The 19,465-nt window shown below is 39.2% G+C and overlaps 1 protein-coding gene, 1 long non-coding RNA gene and 1 other non-coding gene across 3 annotated transcripts; 1 reads left to right on the forward strand and 2 right to left on the reverse strand.

Moving 5' to 3' along the window:
• Nucleotides 1–1,757: 1,757 nt before the first annotated feature.
• LOC135563537 (zinc finger protein 501-like) lies at nucleotides 1,758–10,235 on the reverse strand. The gene is made up of 2 exons (XM_065006330.1): nucleotides 9,708–10,235; nucleotides 1,758–4,525 (listed from the first exon to the last, which is right to left on the reverse strand). The coding sequence occupies exons 1-2, from the start codon at nucleotides 9,994–9,996 to the stop codon at nucleotides 3,552–3,554; spliced, it is 1,263 nt and encodes a 420-aa protein (XP_064862402.1). The 5' UTR covers nucleotides 9,997–10,235; the 3' UTR covers nucleotides 1,758–3,551.
• On the forward strand, nucleotides 8,241–8,313 carry trnak-uuu (transfer RNA lysine (anticodon UUU)). Its single transcript has one exon. It is a non-coding gene; the product is annotated as a tRNA-Lys (tRNA).
• Nucleotides 10,236–10,409: 174 nt separating the features above from the next.
• Nucleotides 10,410–15,833, reverse strand: LOC115115319 (uncharacterized). Its single transcript, XR_003861351.2, has 2 exons — nucleotides 14,677–15,833; nucleotides 10,410–12,574 (listed from the first exon to the last, which is right to left on the reverse strand). It is a non-coding gene; the product is annotated as an uncharacterized LOC115115319 (long non-coding RNA).
• Nucleotides 15,834–19,465: the final 3,632 nt, after the last annotated feature.

Below are 19,465 nucleotides of genomic sequence, written 5' to 3' on the forward strand. Positions count from 1 at the left end.
GAAATAATCCAAACCTAGTTGTGCCTAGTTAGGACATAACGTTATCTAGCTAGATAACGGTACTGTACTGTAGCTCATACAACGCCGACGGTCAAACCCGGCTTTATAATATTTACGGTAATTAGCTATAGTAACGTTATGGAAGATAATCACAGAAAACCATCATTGTCTTCGTTATTCATTATTAGTATGTTATATTATTATATATAAATTATTTCAAGACATATTCAGAGCCAAACATCAACCCAAACTTAACATTTTTAACTTGTTAAGTTCAATAAAATGAATTAGTGAAACGGTTAAAAAATAGTATATGGCATATTAAATATATTAGGCTATTGTTATCATATAGAAACGTCATGGAATATTGTACATCATATTAGCATCAACATACATTATTGTTTCATTCAATTTCACATAATAAGGATATTTAATATTTTCAAGTTCAGAAGTCAGAACCCATCACCTGCTATGTAAAAGAGACAGAAGAATCCACAATGGTCAATGCTATCCGGGATCCTTGGGACATTCCTACCCTAAACCCTACCTTAACCCTTTTAAATGTCAACTTCAACGGGCTAGGGACGTCCCAAGGATGTATCTCTACCTGAAAATACATGATCTAAGTGATTGATAGTTGGTATTCAGCAGTCATAAAGCCTTAATTACTTTAATGAACTACTAAAATAGTGATTTTGTCAGACAGCAGCTCTACACTTTTTTGACTGACTGATCCATTTATCCTTCCATCCCTCCTCAGCCTTTCTCTCCTCTGAAGACCCAGTGAGGGTGAAGCTCAGTCAGAGAGCTGTTGAGGGACTGGTTAGGAAGATCACTTCTACAGCCAGAGAGGTAAGAGGTCACACATGGTTTAGATGGTAAATATTTATGTCGCCTTAACGGTTCATCACTTAAGCAAAAGGTAATATGTTCCATCATCCATGTTTATTTACATTAGTGCAAATTGTCTGATATTGGTGTAATTTCTCATCCCTTTTGGCTGTATGAATGTTAATTTCCTCTCAGGCACACACATTTGTTCTTTGATATTATGACGGTAATCTGTGTAGAATGTACTTTTCTCCACATCTCTTTACATTGCTTATGCATATTTGGTGGCCTGACTGTGTCCAGACTATGTCAAAGGCCCATCCTGTTAGATCTGAACCTAATGGTGCTTAGAATGATCGGATGACAGGAATCACATTTAGGTGCCAGGTGTAACTGAGGCCATAGATGCTCCATATCCATTAATTTGAGTGTTTTATATAATATGACTAAATATATTTATTTCTGTGTTGCAGGGGCAGTCAAGAAATGGAACAGCAAGGCCACAGAACATGACATAAGCAGAGCTGTGAGAGACCACCTCAAGCCCCTGGTAGAGCCGGGGGTGATGTTTACCACTCCACCACGCCTTCAGCAAGCTGGAAAAGAAAGATAGATCTGCTTGATCCATTTGTTAGTTTCAGTTTTCAGTAGTTGAATCCTTTAACATATTGTTGATTTCAACGTTTTTCAGGTTCAACAAATGCACTCGGTTGGTTGAAAAGTGATACTAAAATGACAAACCATAGTGGAAGACATACTGAATTTACACTAAGATGGACCAAGATATGTGTTGCTTTGGGACATATTTGTTCATTGGTTTGAAGAGAGTCAATTGACTGATGTTAACTGACTTGCCTAGTTAAAGGTTAAATAAATTATTAAGTCTGTTGATTGTCAGTCATTGGGTTAATTTGTTTTGCAATATGTTCAAATCAAATCAAGCTTTATTTATACAGCACATTTCAGACATGAATGCAACACAATGGTTTCACAGGAAAAAACATAAGAAACTAAAATAAACAAATATTTAATACACAAACATAAGAGGATAAAAAAACAGAATAACTGAAAAACTAAACTGGAAGACTAATGAACATTCAAACAAAAGAAAAACCCACACCAAACTTAAAGACTTAAAGACAGGAAGCAAACCAAAAAGGTGGAGCAACTAAAGGTGTTGACTTTCCACATCTATCAAGACAACTGGAGCACTGGGCCAGACACTCTTAAATAGAACCTGGACCAGCTCAGGTGAAACACCTTCCCACTAACGAGATGGAGAAGCCAGCAGAGAGCTGTTGCATTACCAACACACTGTTTGATATCTATGTCCATCTTCTCAAGGGTCTGTTTCACAAGGTCCACAAAGTACTGTCCAATCGATGACTCACAGTCAATGACCGTAATGAGTCTGTGACATATCGCAGAACTACTGCACACTGGTCTTTGGATGTTAAATCCTGTGTTGTGTCCATTCGTATTGAGAACATCCCTGCCTTTCTCACTTCAACAGCAACTGTCTGCTGAATCAACATTCTGATGGCTTCAATTACTTTAAATAAAATCAAATGTATTTATATAGCCCTTCGTACATCAGCTGATATTTCAAAGTGCTGTACAGAAACCCAGCCTAAAACCCCAAACAGCAAGCAATGCAGGTGTAGAAGCACGGTGGCTAGGAAAAACTCCCAAAACCTAGGAAGAAACCTAGAGAGGAACCAGGCAATGTGGGGTGGCCAGTCCTCTTCTGGCTGTGCCGGGTAGAGATTATAACAGAACATGGCCAAGATTTTCAAATGTTCATAAGTGACCAAAAATCCAACCTAGATGCACTCAATCTCACACAAATTATCAAGGAACCCACCAGATACAACCCTAAAAATCTATCTGTAAACAATAGTTGGAAAAATTACGTGTCATGCACAAAGTAGATGTCCTAGCCGACTTGCCAAAACTATAGGTTGTTAACAAGAAATTTGTGGAGTGGTTTTAATAACTCCAACCGAAGTGTATGTAAACTTCCGACTTCAACTGTAATTGTACCCAAAAATTGTCAGTTGGTTGCTTAAATAAATATGATTACTAATGTAAGTATGAAATATAAATACCAAATGTACACCCCTTTGTTAATATGTATTGGCAATAATTAACAGTGGTGAGGCATGGAATAATAAAATATGTATCTTTTGTCAGGCTGAAGGTTATTTGAGTCATGCTTCTTCAGTAGTGGAATAAAGACAATTAGCACTTGGATGTTGTAAATAAATACTGGAGTGATGTCGGATTAATAATAAAATTGATTATAGACCCATTTATTATACTGTGTCCATGTGTTCAGGCTGCAAGTACGTTGAAAAAACGAAAACCTCTCAACTAAAACCAAACGTGTACTGGACGTCGGGCATAGTCTTCTTTTCAACATCTTTTCAATTACATTTTGCTAGGGTGGGATAGCCCAATGTCAAAACACAGTTTTAACGTGTCCAAATCAATTGAACAGGGGACAAACGTTTAGGGTTCTACATTGTGACATCATTCAAATACTCCTACTACAATGTATAAACATTTTACATTGTGACATTATTAAAATACTCCTACTACAATGTATAAACATTCTACATTGTGACATTATTTAATTGATATCAGGAAACAACTCCTTCATGTATGTATTTTCTAATGTTTTATCAGATCGTTTATCAGAGTATCCACATCGATCACAGCTATAAGGTTTCTCTCCTGTGTGTTCTCTGGTGTATCTTCAGATAGCCAGATGTACCAAAATTCTTCCCACATTGATCACAGCAAAAATATTTGTCTCCTGTGTGTGTTCTCTGGTGCCTCTTCAGATAACCAATTGATACAAAATTCTTCCCACATTGAGTACAGCCATAAGCTGTCTCTTCTGTGTGTGTTCTCTTGTGTGATTTCAGGCCACCTGACTGAGTAAAACTCTTCCCACATTGAGTACAGCTATAAGGTTTTTCTCCTGTGTGTGTTCTTTGGTGTGATATCAGGCTGGTTGACTGAGTAAAACTCTTCCCACATTGAATACAGCTATAAGGTTTATCTCCTGTGTGTGTTCTCTGGTGTGATTTTAAACATCCTGAAGTACCAAAACTCTTTCCACAGTCAGGGCAGCTAAAAGGTTTCTCTCCTGTGTGTGTTCTCTGATGTTTAGTCAGACTGCCAGCTTTAGTAAAACTATTCCCACATTGATCACAGCTATAAGGTTTATCTCCTGTGTGTGTTCTCTGGTGTGATTTTAAACATCCCGAAGTACCAAAACTCTTTCCACAGTCAGAGCAGCTAAAAGGTTTCTCTCCTGTGTGGATTCTCTGGTGAATTTTAATGCCTGATGCTGTGGTGAATCTCTTCCCACATTGAGCACAGCTATAAGGTTTCTCCCCTGTGTGGATTCTCTGGTGAATTTTAATGCCTGATGAGGTGGTGAATCTCTTCCCACATTGAGCACAGCTATAAGGTTTCTCTCCTGTATGGATTCTCTGATGTCTTTTGAGGTCTGCTGAGGAGGTGAATCTCTTCCCACAGTCAGAGCAGCGGTGAGTTCTCTTCCCTGTGGGCCTCTGCTGGAGTTTCTTGAGGTGTTCTGATCTGGAGGAACTCTTCTCTGCCTCGTCAGCATCATGAGGTTGTTGAGGCTCCCCAGAGGATCCACGATAGTCCTGTCTCTCTCCTGTGTGAACAAAAAAGTCAGACAAATGGTTAAAGGCCCACAACAGCGGAAATCCACTAGAAAAAGGTGATGCCCAGAGCATAACCATGATTTTGTATAACAATTGTCATCTGTAATGAATGCTAAAATCATTTGACAATTGTCTTAAGACAGTCAAGTGAGCAACAAGTCATATTTTGTCTTGTTTACACATTAATAATAACATTGATGATTGTAGGCTAGAAATAAGTCATTACAGTTGCTGAATCCCTAAGCAGTGTGCCAGGCGCATTTGGTCTCCAATACAGGCCCCTTTCTGTGTTTGCTAACAATTGCGGCACGAGGGCAATGCACAAACAATTTGGTTGTAGAAACTCCTCCCTGCTAATGGGTAAACCGATAGTTATGGATGTAGTATATCTGGTAATGAGGAAACCACTAGTTATGGATGTAGTATATCTGGTAATGAGGAAACCACTAGTTATGGATGTAGTATATCTGTTAATGAGGAAACCACTAGTTATGGATGTAGTATATCTGGTAATGAGGAAACCACTAGTTATGGATGTAGTATATCTGGTAATGAGGAAACCACTAGTTATGGATGTAGTATATCTGCTAATGAGGAAACCACTAGTTATGGATGTAGTATATCTGCTAATGAGGAAACCACTAGTTATCGATGAAGTATATCTGCATGGAGCCAAAATGGTGAGCGAAGATTTTAGTTTTCACAATGTATTCTGAATATTACAGTAGGACGTTACCTAACAACGTTACCGAACAACAACATAGACCTACTGTAGGACCCATAACTTCACCTAACAATAACATAGACCTACTGTAGGACCCATAACTTCACCTAACAATAACATAGACCTACTGTAGGACCCATAACTTCACCTCACAATAACATAGACCTACTGTAGGACCCATAACTTCACCTAACAACAACAAAGACCTAGGACTATAAATAATTTAATATTTCAGGTGAAACATGGACAATAAAATGTCTTTGTCATGACATTTCATAACCTGATAATGTTGTGAATAATCCCACTAGCCTACTCTGTAACGTGTTGTCATTCAAGCAGACAATACAAATTATAAACATTCATTTGTTAGGGATGTTGGATCCAACGTGGAGCACGACATAACTGTCATGATGTTTGCATGTCGTGATGTTTGTCATGTGACTGGCATTCAGAAAATGATTTCCTGGATCAGCTGATGATAGTTGAACATGTGACTGTAACTGAACAGCAACAGTATTAAGAATTATGTTTAATTATTGAAGAATCGCATTAATGACAGTATCCATTGGGGTGTTGTCAATAAAGTTAAGGTAACTCTCGGTTAGAACCATTGGATTTAGCAAACTGAAATTATTTAGGATTTCTCAAAGTAATTTTTTCTTCACCTCAAACAGCAAGTAAACAAAGTCTTATTAGAATCAATTACGAATGACAATAGTTACTCAAAGTATTTAAAATATATTTCCAACTCTCGATAACCACTCGTCATTGAAAGGGAAAATGAAATTCTCTGATCCAGTGGAAATGTCATAAAATCCCTGATGACTTTTTATTCTTTGCACAAATAGCCTAGAGCTGTGTCAGTACAAAACTCACTAGAGCGGGAATCTTGAGGGCCCAGAATATTTTATACAGTGTTGCAAGCTTGCTATTGCTAGTTTTGGACGACCCAGTTGATACAATGTTTCAAGTTGGTTGTAGACAGGCCAAGTGCATCCAATAATGTGATTTATAAAGGACATTCATTTTAAACAGGATATTTAACTGCAGGCTGCAATGTTTTTATTTGCTTTATTTATGTTTACAATAAAAAATGACCTTTAGATTTGTATAATTTTCATTTAGATAGTTGATTTTATTAAACACATGGGGTGTGTCTATATATGAAAAAATACACATAACATTTTACCCAATCGTTTGGTAGAATGAACAGACGACTCTTGGTTGACCAAGATATATTTTAGTTGGCGACAGCACTAGAACAAACATGACTTTGGGTCTGCCGAGTGGTGCAGCGGTCAAAGGCACTGCAACTCAGAGCTTGCGGCGTCACTACAGACACCCTGGTTCGAATCACACAACTTCCCTTTTTCCACATTTTGTTTTGGTAGTCTTATTCTAATAATTATTACAATTAAAATAAATCCCCATTAATCTACACAAAATAGACAAAAATGAAAACAGGTTTTTAGAAATGTTTGCTCATTTATTAAAAATGAAACACAAATACCTTGTTTAGTTAAGCATTCAGACCCTTTGCTATGAGACTTCAGGTGAATCCTGTTTCCATTAATCATCCTTGAGATGTATCTACAACTTGAGTGGAGTCCACCTGTGGTAAATTGAATTGATTGGACATGATTTGGAAGGCACACACCTGTCTATATAAGGTCCCACAGTTGACAGTGCATGTTAGAGCAAAAACCAAGCCATGAGGTCGAACGAATTGTCCGTAGAGCTCCAAGACAAGATTGTGTCAAGGCACAAATATGGGGAAGGGTGCCAAAAATGTCTGCAGCATTGAAGGTCCCCAAGAACACAGTGGCCTCCAACATTCTTAAATGGAAGAAGTTTAAAGCAACTAAGAGCTCCAAAGTTCCTCTGTGGAGATGGAAGAACTTTCCAGAAGGACAATCATCCCTGCAGCACTCCACCAATCAGACCTTGATGATAGAGTGGTCAGGTGGAAACCACTCCTCAGTAAAAGGCACATGACAGCCTGCTCGGAGTTTGCCAAAATGCACCTCAAGGACTCTCAGACCATGAGAAACAAGATTGGCCTGAATGCCAAGAGTCATGTCTGGAGGAAACCTGGCACCATCCCTACGGTGGAGCATGGTTGTGGTAGCATCATGCTGTGGGGATCTTTTTCAGCAGCAGGGACTGGGAAACTAGTCAGGATCGAGGGAAATATTAACGGAGCAAAGTGCAGAGAGATCGTTGATGAAAGACCTGCTCCAGAGTGCTCAGGACCTCAGACTGGGGCAAAGGTTCACCGTCCAACAGGACAACGACCTTAAGCATACAACCAAGACAACACAGGAGTGGCTTCAGGACAAGTCTCTGAATGTCCTTGAGTGGCCAAGCCAGAGCCCAGACTTGAGCCCGATCTAACATCTCTGGAGAGACTTTAAAGATAGCTGTGCAGTGATGTTCCCCATCCAACTTGACAGAGCTAGAGAGGATCTGCAGAGAAGGATGGGACAAACTCCACAAATGCAGGTGTGCCAAATAAATGAGCTAAATTAAAGTTTTTAAAAACTAATTTAAACTCCCTGTTCGAAGACTGATTTAAGTCTGTCAATCACACAGCATCATCTGATTTAGGAATTTGCAGTGAGCCAGGCTTTTGTGAGAAACAATTGTCATCTAAAGCAGCATTGGTTTGGTCGTTTTCATGCAAGATTTGTACTGTAAAGCCACATTGGTACTTGTGCTGATTCATTGACTTTGCTTTGTAAAGGCAGCTATTGCACACATAAGAACCCTGACCACAACGTGATTTGAACACGCAACCTTTTGATGTGGAGTCAGCCGTGCAACCGTGCTTTTTTGAAGGGTTGCCTAGTTCAGATTTCATTGATTGTATCATTTGGAATGAAGGCCTGGTTCTCTGGGGAAATGTACCATCTGACAATGCCCCCTCGTCAGTCCGTGCCTCTGACCGGCAGGTTAGGTGTATGAAAATAAGCAAATTTAGAGCTCGGATAGTTCAGTCAGTAGAGCATCAGGCTTTTAATCTGAGGGTCCAGGGTTCAAGTCCCTGTTTGGGCTTTGCTTCAATCTTCACCCTCCTTCAGTAGGCAGTCTTTCTATACTTGAATTTTCTATTACTTTCCATGACATGTTCACCTGTGGACAATACACTCCCAGAGCCAAAACAGCTTAGTCTGAAAACTTTTGGATTTTTAATCTGAACCTCCAGGTTTAACCTTTCTGGCGCAGGCGTTCCGCTAGCAAACCACATCGACAACATCCAGTGTAATTGCAGAGTGCCAAATTCAAAATACAGAAATAGTCATAATAAATACTCACAAAAATACACGTTATACATTGGTTTAAAGATTAACTTCTTGTTAATCCAGCGTCTTTGTCAGATTTCAAAGAGGCTTTATGGTGAAAGAATACCATGCGCTTATCTGAGGACAGCGCCTCGCTTACAAAAGCATACAAACATTTTCCAACCAAATAGGAGTCACGAAAGTCAGTAATAGCGATAAAATTAATCACTTACCTTTGAAGATCTTCATCTGGTTGCAGTCACAAGAGTCCCAGCTACACAATAAATGTTTGTTTTGTTCAATAAAGTCCCTCATTATCTCCCTAAAACTCTATTTTGTTGGCGCGTTGTGTTCAGTAATCCACAGGCTCAAAGGTGGTCAAAACAGGCAGACTAATACATCCTAACTGTACCGGTAAAGTTTGTTGAAACATCTCAAACGATGTTTATAATTCATCTTCAGGATGTCGGTTGTCTAAATAATCGATAATATTTCAAACGGACAATAGAGTATTCAATAATAAGGGAAAAAAAAACAAAGGGCACGCACCAGACTTCAAAATACTGCCCCCAAGCCATAAGAATTTAATCAAATTTAGAATAAGGCTTTAAAGTAACAAAATGTGGAGAAAGGCAATTTGGAATACTTTCCAAATGCACTGTATACAGCAGTTTCGGTAAAAAGCTGAGGGATGGAGCTGGAGAAATGCAACCATCCATGATATCAACATTCTAGTTTTATCCATGTTTTGAGTATATACAGTGTTTGTTTATATTAACTGACGAACATTGGAGTAAAAAAAAGCTTATATTTTGGGTTCTGATGGGGTACAACAGTTGAACTAAGTTCATGAGGCATTTATAAGTGAATTATTCAAGAAACAGGTGGGTACATATCATTAATGTATAAGTCCCAAAATGGATGTAACAACTGCTGATTGCCCCTTTAAGACTACATATTGGGCTAATCTAATAGGAGATATTGATGAATACAGTATTTCAGGCATTGCCATTGGATGCATTTCATCAATTGTTAACGTTTTGTTGATGGTCCACTCTTGATGTTCTACACGTTACAGTGTAGCTTCAGCCATTACTACAGAACAACATTAAAGTGTAGAACCCCTTTACTGCATATTGGTTCAATGATTGCAGAGACGGTACTTACTGGTGTTAAACAGATATCCAACCACCTCTTTCACTCCAAAAACTGCATCCTCCTCTTTCTCTGCCTCCTCTTCTTTTACTGTAACATTATCCTCCTCTTTCACTCTGAACGCGTCTTCCTCTTCTTTCACTGAAACGTCTTTCTCTTCTTCTTTCACGGTAACAGCCTCACCCTCTACATGTTTTTGTATTGTAACATCTTTCTCTTCCTCCTCCTCTTTCACCAAAGCTTCTTTCTCCGTCCAGCAGACCACCTCTTCTTTAACAGGAGAGTAGCTTAGTGAACTCATGGTCGGAGATGTTAGCTAGTTAGCATTAGCGACTAGCCTAGTTCTAAGCTAATTTAGCAAACCAGCTTGCTGACAAACAACGTAAATATATATTTAAATGGGCCAACAAGTACATACGACAGAAGTGTGTTTAATACACAGCGACTAATATACACCAAAACAGTGTAAAGAGCATGAATGTTGTAGCTATGATTGCTAGAAAGCTACACAGGTGTCTGACTAGCTGTTGTTGTTGAAGGAGCGTACCGTCCACTAGATTATTCGTCACACTGGCAGCGTCGCCTGAACCTAAAATATGCACATCGCCATCTGCTGACTGGAGTGGGCAACGCAGTTGAAGAACCAAACGTTTATTTTTCATTTATTTCATAAACGTTTAATATTATATTAAGTCGTTCAAAGATAAGCATGTGTTGATCGATTCGTGTTTAATGAGTGAGAATTTAAAACCATATTACACCCAGTACACATTTTAATGAGTGAGAAATTAAAACAAACTTTTCACCCACTACATATTTGCATTGAAGCATAATTCTGACAGGGATCATTTTGACCCCAGAGGCATATCTTTTATCATAGCCAAAATGTGGTTTATTCAATTCTATTCAATTTTTCACTACTTTGTCAATCAACTTGTTAGTAAATCTAAATCATGGTTTAGTGTTTCTGTATCAATATGGACTTTTAAATAATTCAAATCCTTTGGAGTCATTTTGACCCCAGGCAAAAGCACCTTTGATAAATAGGACATTTATTTCAAATCAAAATCAAATCACATTTTATTGGTCACATACACATGTTTAGCAGATATTATTGCGGGTGTAGCTAAATGCTTGTGTTTCAAGCTCTGACAGTGCAGTAATATCTAACAGGTAATATCTAACCATTTCACAACATATACCCAATACACACACATCTAAGTATTTGAATCTAGGTTTCTCTGTAGGCATGATCCATCCCACCAAAGGGTGGAGGGGCACCTGTATCGGTGGTTTTGACCAGATAAACACCTGCAGATATAGTGCCTCCCATGTTCTCTCCTAAGATTGGATTTTTCTAGACCATGTGTCACATGACTGTGTACAAAACTGCCAACGGTATACAACTCTACCAGGGGTAGAAAACTCTGCCAGGGGTATACAGCGCATTCGTAATGTATTCAGACCCCTTCACTTTTTCCACATTTTGTTACATTACAGATTTTTTTCCCTCATCAATCTACACACAATACCCCATAATGACATCACAAAATCCCATAATGAAAAAACAAAAATAGGTTTTTAGACATTGTTGCACATTCATTTACAGTATTCAGACCCTTTACTGTGAGACTCGAAATTGAGCTCAGATGCATCCTAATTCCATTGATCACCCGTGAGATTTTTCTACAACTTGTTTGGAGTCCACCTGTGGTAAATTCAATTGATTGGACACGATTTGGAAAGGCACACACCTGTCTATATAAAGTCCCACAGGTAACCAAGCCACGGGGTCAAAGGAATTGTCCGTAGAGCTCTGAGACAGGATTGTGGCGAGGCACAGATCTGGGGAAGGGTACCAAAACATTTCTGCAGCATTGAAGGTCCCCAAAGAACACAGTGGCCTCCATCATACACAATGGAAGAAGTTTATTATTATTTGAAGTCTTGCATGTCGTCTACTTTGATGCTAATTGTCATTTTCGAATCTGTGAATAAAGGATCCCCATTAGTTCCTGCCAACGCAGCAGCTACTCTTCCTGGGGTCCAGCAAAATAAAGGCAGTAATACAATTTTAAAAACATTACAATACATTCAAAACACACGATGTGCCCTCAGTCACATTGTCCTAGAGAGATTTACATGGTTATTTACATGGTTATCAAAACATCACACCAGGGTGAGCCTAAACAAAACACAGCCCTATGGGAAAAATGAATGGTGGATAAACGATTGGAGCCATTTCCCTGTTTGACCTGTAGTTGTTATGGATATTATGACTCTACAGCGCCCCAAAGTGGACGTGTCACAATATGTTCCATTGATAAAGCACACTTTATTTAACCTCCATGTCATCTTGTTTTTACATGGCGTTGTAGATTGTAGTGGTATACAGAACTTATTTTTGATGTTTTCAATGTATTTTTAATCCTTTCAAACAATGGATTAATTGATTAATTAACATTACAAAAAGTAAACTCAAGTCTGACAGTCCAAACAAAAACAAATTCTCAGTCAAAAACACAAGTCAGAACACAGTCTCTCTATTCTCTCATGTGTTTTCAAGTCCTCTGACTGGGAAAATGTATTTTCACAATGAGAGCAGTGGTATATCTTCTCCTCCTGTGTATTAGTATGTTGGAAAGGCTTTTCGCCTGTGTGTTTTCTCTCATGCTTTTTTAGACTCCCTGACCACCTAAAACTCTTTTCACACTGGGAACAATGGAAAGTATTTTCTCCTGTGTGTATTCTCTCACGCGTTTTCAGGCTCACTAACCACCTAAAACTGTTTCCACAGTGGGAGCAGTGGTGTTGGTTAGGCGTCTCCGGGTCTGTTTCCTCTGAGGAACTCTTCCCGCTGTCAGAGTCTGGTCTCTCTCCTGCCAAAGACAAACATATTATTTAGTTAAACAGAGAGACCTCAATGACACCTGCATTAAATAAATAAGATCCCTCAATAACCTGAGGTCAGTTTTCACAACATTACATCATTAAAAATAAACTTGGTGACGGTGAGATTTAAAAACAAATGACGTAGAGCTCCAAATCTAATTCCTCAGGGAATGTATTGATGTCATAATAAGAGCTCTATAAAAATAGATAATGTGATGTTTTAGGCTGAGCAGAGCTCTATAATAATAGATAATGTCATGTTTATAGACTGAACAGAGCTCTATAATAGTAGACAATGTCATGTTTATAGGCTGAACAGAGCTCTTTTATAATAGATAATGTCACGTGTATAGGCTGAGCAGAGCTCTATAATAATAGATAATGTCAAGTTTATAGGCTGAGCAGAGTTCTATAATAATAGATAATGTCATGTTAATAGACTGAACAGAGCTCTATATTAATAGATAATGTCATGTTTATAGGCTGAACAGAGCTATTTTATAATAGATAATGTCATGTTTATAGGCTGAGCAGAGCTCTATAATAATAGATAATGTCATGTTTATAGGCTGAACAGAGCTATTTTATAATAGATAATGTCATGTTTATATGCTGAGCAGAGCTCTTTTATAATAGATAATGTCATGTTTATAGGCTGAGCAGAGTTCTATAATAATAGATAATGTCATGTTTATAGACTGAGCTCTATTATCTATCTATAGCTTGACAACATTCAGCTGTTTTCGTGATATGTATTATCTAACACTTACAATATCTTTCCTTTTTGGTTACTAAGCAGTTATATCAACATTTAGCAACTACGTTAAACTTGCAACATTAGCAAACTGTTAGCTATATTTCAGAGGTTAAAAGTTGGATATTAAATGAAATGTCACGCAGTCTAATTTTACAATATACAGAATGTTGCACAAAATGTGTACATATTTGTAACGGTTTTCTAGGTGTGTTGAAGGAGAGTCGGACCAAAACGCAGCGTGTAGATTGCGATCCATGTTTAATCAAACAAACTTAGACACGAAATAACACAAACACTACAAAACAATAAACGTAACGAAAACCGAAACAGCCTATACTTGTCAACTAACACAGCGACAGGAACAAAGACACTAAAGACAATCACCCACGACAAACTCAAAGAATATGGCTGCCTAAATATGGTTCCCAATCAGAGACAACGATAAGCACCTGCCTCTCATTGAGAACCACTCCAGACAGCCATAGACTTTGCTAGATAACCCACTAAGCTACAATCCGAATACCACCACCAAAACCCCAAGACAAACACACCACAATTACAAAAAACCCATGCCACACCCTGGCCTGACCCAATACATGAAGATAAATACAAAATACTTCGACCAGGGCGTGACAATATTACTCTTTTCAAATCTCTCTTAACCAACTTAACTAAAACCTAACTTAACCAAAACCTAACTTAACTTACATGAATTGCAATGAAAATCGGTGGTCAGCTAGCTAGACGGGTGTATGTAGTCGTAGTTAATATTATTTTTGTTTCTTGTTGACTATTTTAATTGAAAGAAGCCTTATGTATTTTACATTAAAGGGCCAATGGAGACGTTTTTAATCTCAACATCAAATAATTTCTGGGTAATGATGAAGTCGCTTCCTGGTTTTGTTTTCAAAGATGTCCACTGTCTGGGTGTTCACTCCCCCCACAGGTGACAATAGCAACACACATCACCCCCCAAGGGTTACTATAGCAACACACCACCCCCACTGGTTACTATAGCAACACACACCACACCCCGTGGGTTACTATAGCAACATACATCACCCCCACGGGTTACTATAGCAACACACATCCCTTGTCATTTATATCTTGTTTGTCAATTCTGATTGACATTAAAGTTGTGAATTTGCTCATCCATTGTTAAGGTTTTGTTGGTGACTTGCTCTTTGGTGGTATACACATCTTACAGTGTAGTTATCAATTCCTACATTAAATAATAACATATTCAAGCATAAACATTCAGCAGAATGCTGCTTTAAAAACATGCACCAGTTCAACAATAGTTTGTGCTCCTGTTTTTAAGACAGTACTTACTGGTTTTAATCAGATCACCTGTCTCCTCCTCCTGTTCTCCATTCTCCTCTTTCAATGTGACAGTCATCTCCCCTTCCTCCTCTTTCACTCCAAAAACTGCATCCTCCTCCTCTTTCACTCTGAGCGTGTCTTCCTCTTCTTTCACTGAAACATCTTTCTCTTCTTCTTTCACTGTAACAGCCTCAACCTCTACTTCTTGTTTTACTGTCACATCATCCTCTTCTTCCTTCTCCTCTTTCACAACAATGTTCAGCCCCAGAGCTTCTTTCTCCGCCCAGCAGACGCCCTCTTCTTTAACAGGAGGGGGGTAGTTTAGAGACCCCATGGTCGGTGATGTTAGCCAGCTAACCTAGCTAGTTAGCGACTAGCCTAGTGATATGCTAATTTATCAAGCCAGCTACCGTTACCTGACAAAACGGAAATATGACATTAAATTGGGAAACTAGTTATATGACAGAATTATGCTTAAAATACAGAGGAAAATATACACCGAAGCAGTCTGAACAGCTTGAATGTATCGGCTAGGAAGCTACCGAGGTGGCTGACTAGATGTTGTTGTAGAATTGTGCCGTCCACGGGATTATACGTCATGCTGAGCCCGTCGCCGGAAAGACGCGCATCGCCTGAAAAACGCTGTTGACTGGAGTGGGAAACGCAGAAAAATGTTTATTTTATTTCCAGGCAAAAAGTGCATTTTTAAATTTATTTCATTAAATAATAATATAATAGTCAGACAACTGCAGATTTGTAATAAGTATGAATTTTAAAGCTACTTCTAAATTATGCCAACCCAACAGATGTTTCTACTACAGGGAATATTGACCAATGAGGTGGGTCTTTCCACATTCTACCAACCCAACAGATGTTTCTACTATGAAGCAACGCTTTCAGGTTGATTAAAGTTTAATTCCCAAATAGCCTATACAGGTTTGGTCATTATCATGTGTTGGAGCGTTGAAAGATGATGCACAACAACGGTTTCTTCCAGGAAACAACGACTCCAATAACCACCGCGGTCTAAATAACTGTAAAGTACGTCACCATCGAAACGACTACCGCTACAATTGACCTGTTCACAAAACATGGGCATTGGGATGTGACCTCATTGATCTGCCAGTAAGATATGTTTACATGTGATCTGACCTCATTGATCTGTCAGTAAGCTGTTTACATGGGTATTGGGATCTAACCTCATTGATCTGTCAGTAAGCTGTTTACATGGGTATTGGGATCTCAGCTATAGTGTAGTGTCTTAACACTTCGTACTTATTTATGTAATAAGAAAGACTCTGAATACAAGCAATTGAACTGGAGCTTCACATTTACTCAAACTAGTTAGTACCAGAATAACATAGAACAATACTGCGCATGACCAAGGGTGCTCCATCCTTAAAGGGGACATCAGTAATTAACAGAACATAGCAACACATTTGTGTTCTTCAACTTGATAGCCTTAAAGTGCTCATTGTAGACAGTAGTGGAAATTATAGACACTGCAGATCCTGTGTCCAGCTCCATTTTGAGGGGTTTGCCTTCGATATCTGGTGTCACCCATATTATGCTACTGCTGGGAGAAGTCACTGTGTTTAACTCCATTGTACCAATTAATCGTTCATCTGAATCACTGCCACTGTTCTCTGCTAGTGCATTCACAGACCCTTTAATTTTCTCAGTTTTCCTGTTGTGACTGTATTTTGCTTTGCATGCTCTTTGTATGTGCCCCCTTCTACTGCATTTGTGACAAATTTCGTCTTTGAAACGGCAGTCCTCTGCTCTGTGACCGTCTCTGTCACATCTGTTGCATTTTTCGGCCACACGGGGCGCTGTCGACTGCGTGAAAACTTGTGCAGGGAAATTTGTGACAGGTCAGTACTTCTTTTACTTTGCAACTCAAATGCATCTTTAGTCGCGATTTCCATAGCCACAGCAATTTCAACAGCATTTGCAAACGTGAGCTCTGATTCTGTGAGCAAACGTTTTTGAATGTGTTCATGTTTCAGTCCACAAACAAATCTATCCCTTAATGTGTCATTTAGGTTCTCTCCCAACTGGCAATGTTCAGACAGTTTCTTCAACACTGCTACATATGTACTAACACCCTCCCCCTCATTCTGATCTCTCTTGTGGAAACGAAAACGTTCCGCGATGAGGAATGGTTTAGGTGATAGGTGATTTTGAGGGCTTCAGAGGGGCAGTCAGATCTCTTAGCAAACTGTATGTTTTTGGGCCAATTAAACTCAACAACGCTGGTACTCTTTTGTTATCAGCAATGTCGTTTGCAATGAAGTACTGTTCCAGTCGTTCAATGTATGTTCAATTGCCCATCTATTTTCCGGATGCTAGCCATTCTCTTTACCTCCGGCTCCACGGGTCTTTGATCTGCCGCCTCGTTCTCGTCAGCTCTCCCCTCGTCTTCACTGCTTGCTAGCTGTTGTGCTACAGGGTCAAAATATTCCTCTCTTCCTACGAACTCCATCTGTATTCGTGATGCACACTGCAGGTAATCATCCTCGTCGCCATTGTAGTGTCTTAACACTTCGTACTTATTTATGTAATAAGAAAGACTCTGAATACAAGCAATTGAACTGGAGCTTCACATTTACTCAAACTAGTTAGTACCAGAATAACATAGAACAATACTGCGCATGACCAAGGGTGCTCCATCCTTAAAGGGGACATCAGTAATTCACATAACATATAGTATAATCCAAGATCCAAGATGGCATAGCAGTTCAGACGTCTTTTGTCCTCGTCTTGTCGTATATATATATATATATATATATATATATATATATATATATATATATTTACACATTTTTTCACATACATTTTTTTAAAAATTTTCCATAAACTCATCTTCAAAACACTCTCCTGCAACCCGCCTCACCAATTTATATTTATAAAAAAGTATTAATTTACCTCAAATCTGTAATCCTCCAAGAAGCTAGCCAGAAGCTAGCCATGAGCTAGCCAGAAGATAATCCAGAAGCTAGTTCAGAAGCTATTTCGCTTCTTTACTGGCAAATCGTTAGTATTTCTGCTAACCACGGTTTGTGGAACGGAACATACCGGACCAATTTTTCTCTCCATGTGTTAGAGTTGCATAAATTCGAATCTGGTATCAGGATAAATATAACAATGAGTCACCGATTTTATACTATGTATTTTTTATTAGCTAAGTAATAAATGGCAAATGCAACTTTCGTATATAGGGGCTCACTGTAATACCACGCAGGGCAGAACAGAGAACTGACAAGACGTATGTAAAACAGTATTCTTTATACTGTGATAGACAGTTCCAACCCGTCTGTTGGCCTATCACAGTAGAGACTGGGCGATGTTTAAACTTGCTCAGCCTATTGCAGGCGCTCACTTGGCGCTTCTGTTGATAGATGTAACTGTTGCTTGTGAAGAACATCCAGGCTCTCATGCTCCATACCGTTATCTCGCACCTGGCTCCTGTTATCTAACAAAAGACTGCTTGTTCTCGCAACACCCCGCTCTGAATGTGCCCCCCCAACTCATTGCGTCTTCTGTATCACAACTATCACAACTTTGTAAGATACAGCAAGTCACACCATGTGCTCAATATTGTTACATACAAACACAAGGACAAAGCATCTGCTGGGCTGTTATCTACAGTTTTGCAACATGCAGGTCACACCATGTTACTCAGTTCTTGTCACACACAAACAGGCAAGTAGCAAGCAGTTGTTTAATCTCATAATGATGCTCCAGTGCACAAATGCAGACACCTCACACAACCAACATCAGATAATATTTAATCATATATATCTAATGGCTATAATGTAAAATACAGGATCCAACACATGTCCCTGGATTTCAACCGCTAACTCTGGACATTCATACCTGGATCTCACAGCTAGCTAGCTGCTATCCGTGTGACTATCGGCTTTCATCGATTCCGGAGCAAACATCAATTATTCCGGAGCTAGCCAGCTGAAGAGTTCCATCAATCACTCCTGGGCTGCAGTCACCTATCCGGACCCGTTTTACTGCCTACGCGGAGCCCCACCGGGCCTTCACAACTGGACTGCCGACGTTATCTACCCGAAGGAGATCCGGCTGGCTCCTCCGTCGCGACGTTACCTGAACGCCCATCTGCGGCTTGCTAACCGTTAGCTGTCTTATTGGCTGCTATCTGAATAGACAATCGGACAATTTATTTATTTATTTTTATTATTATTATTATTTTTCTTCTTGGGCCTCTATAACTATATCTGTTGTTTTTATTTTTGTTGTTGTTGTGTGATTTGGATTAATCCCCTCTACCACACGGAACCCCACTAATCTACTGACGGAACGCAAGAGGTGGCTAATAACAGACCTCCATCCTATGCTAGCTTGCTACCGATGGCCTGGCTAGCTGTCTAAATCGCTGTGACCCCCAACCAACCTCTCCACTCACCGGACCCTTTTGATCACTCGACTAAGTATGCCTCTCCTTAATGTCAATATGCCTTGTCCATTGCTGTTCTGGTTAGTGTTTATTGGATTATTTCACTGTAGAGCCTCTAGTCCTGCTCACTATACCTTATCCAACCTATTAGTTCCACCACCCACACATGCAATGACATCTCCTGGTTTCAATTATGTTTCTAGAGACAATATCTCCACTGTATTCACATCCTTTGCCTGTACATTATACCTTAATGCTATTTTATCGCCCCCAGAAACCTCCTTTTACTCTCTGTTCCAGACGTTCTAGACGACCAATTCTTATTGCTTTTAGCCGCACCCTTATTCTACTCCTCCTCTGTTCCTCTGG

Source organism: Oncorhynchus nerka, linkage group LG21 (assembly GCF_034236695.1).
Source record: "Oncorhynchus nerka isolate Pitt River linkage group LG21, Oner_Uvic_2.0, whole genome shotgun sequence".
Lineage (NCBI taxonomy): Eukaryota > Metazoa > Chordata > Actinopteri > Salmoniformes > Salmonidae > Oncorhynchus > Oncorhynchus nerka.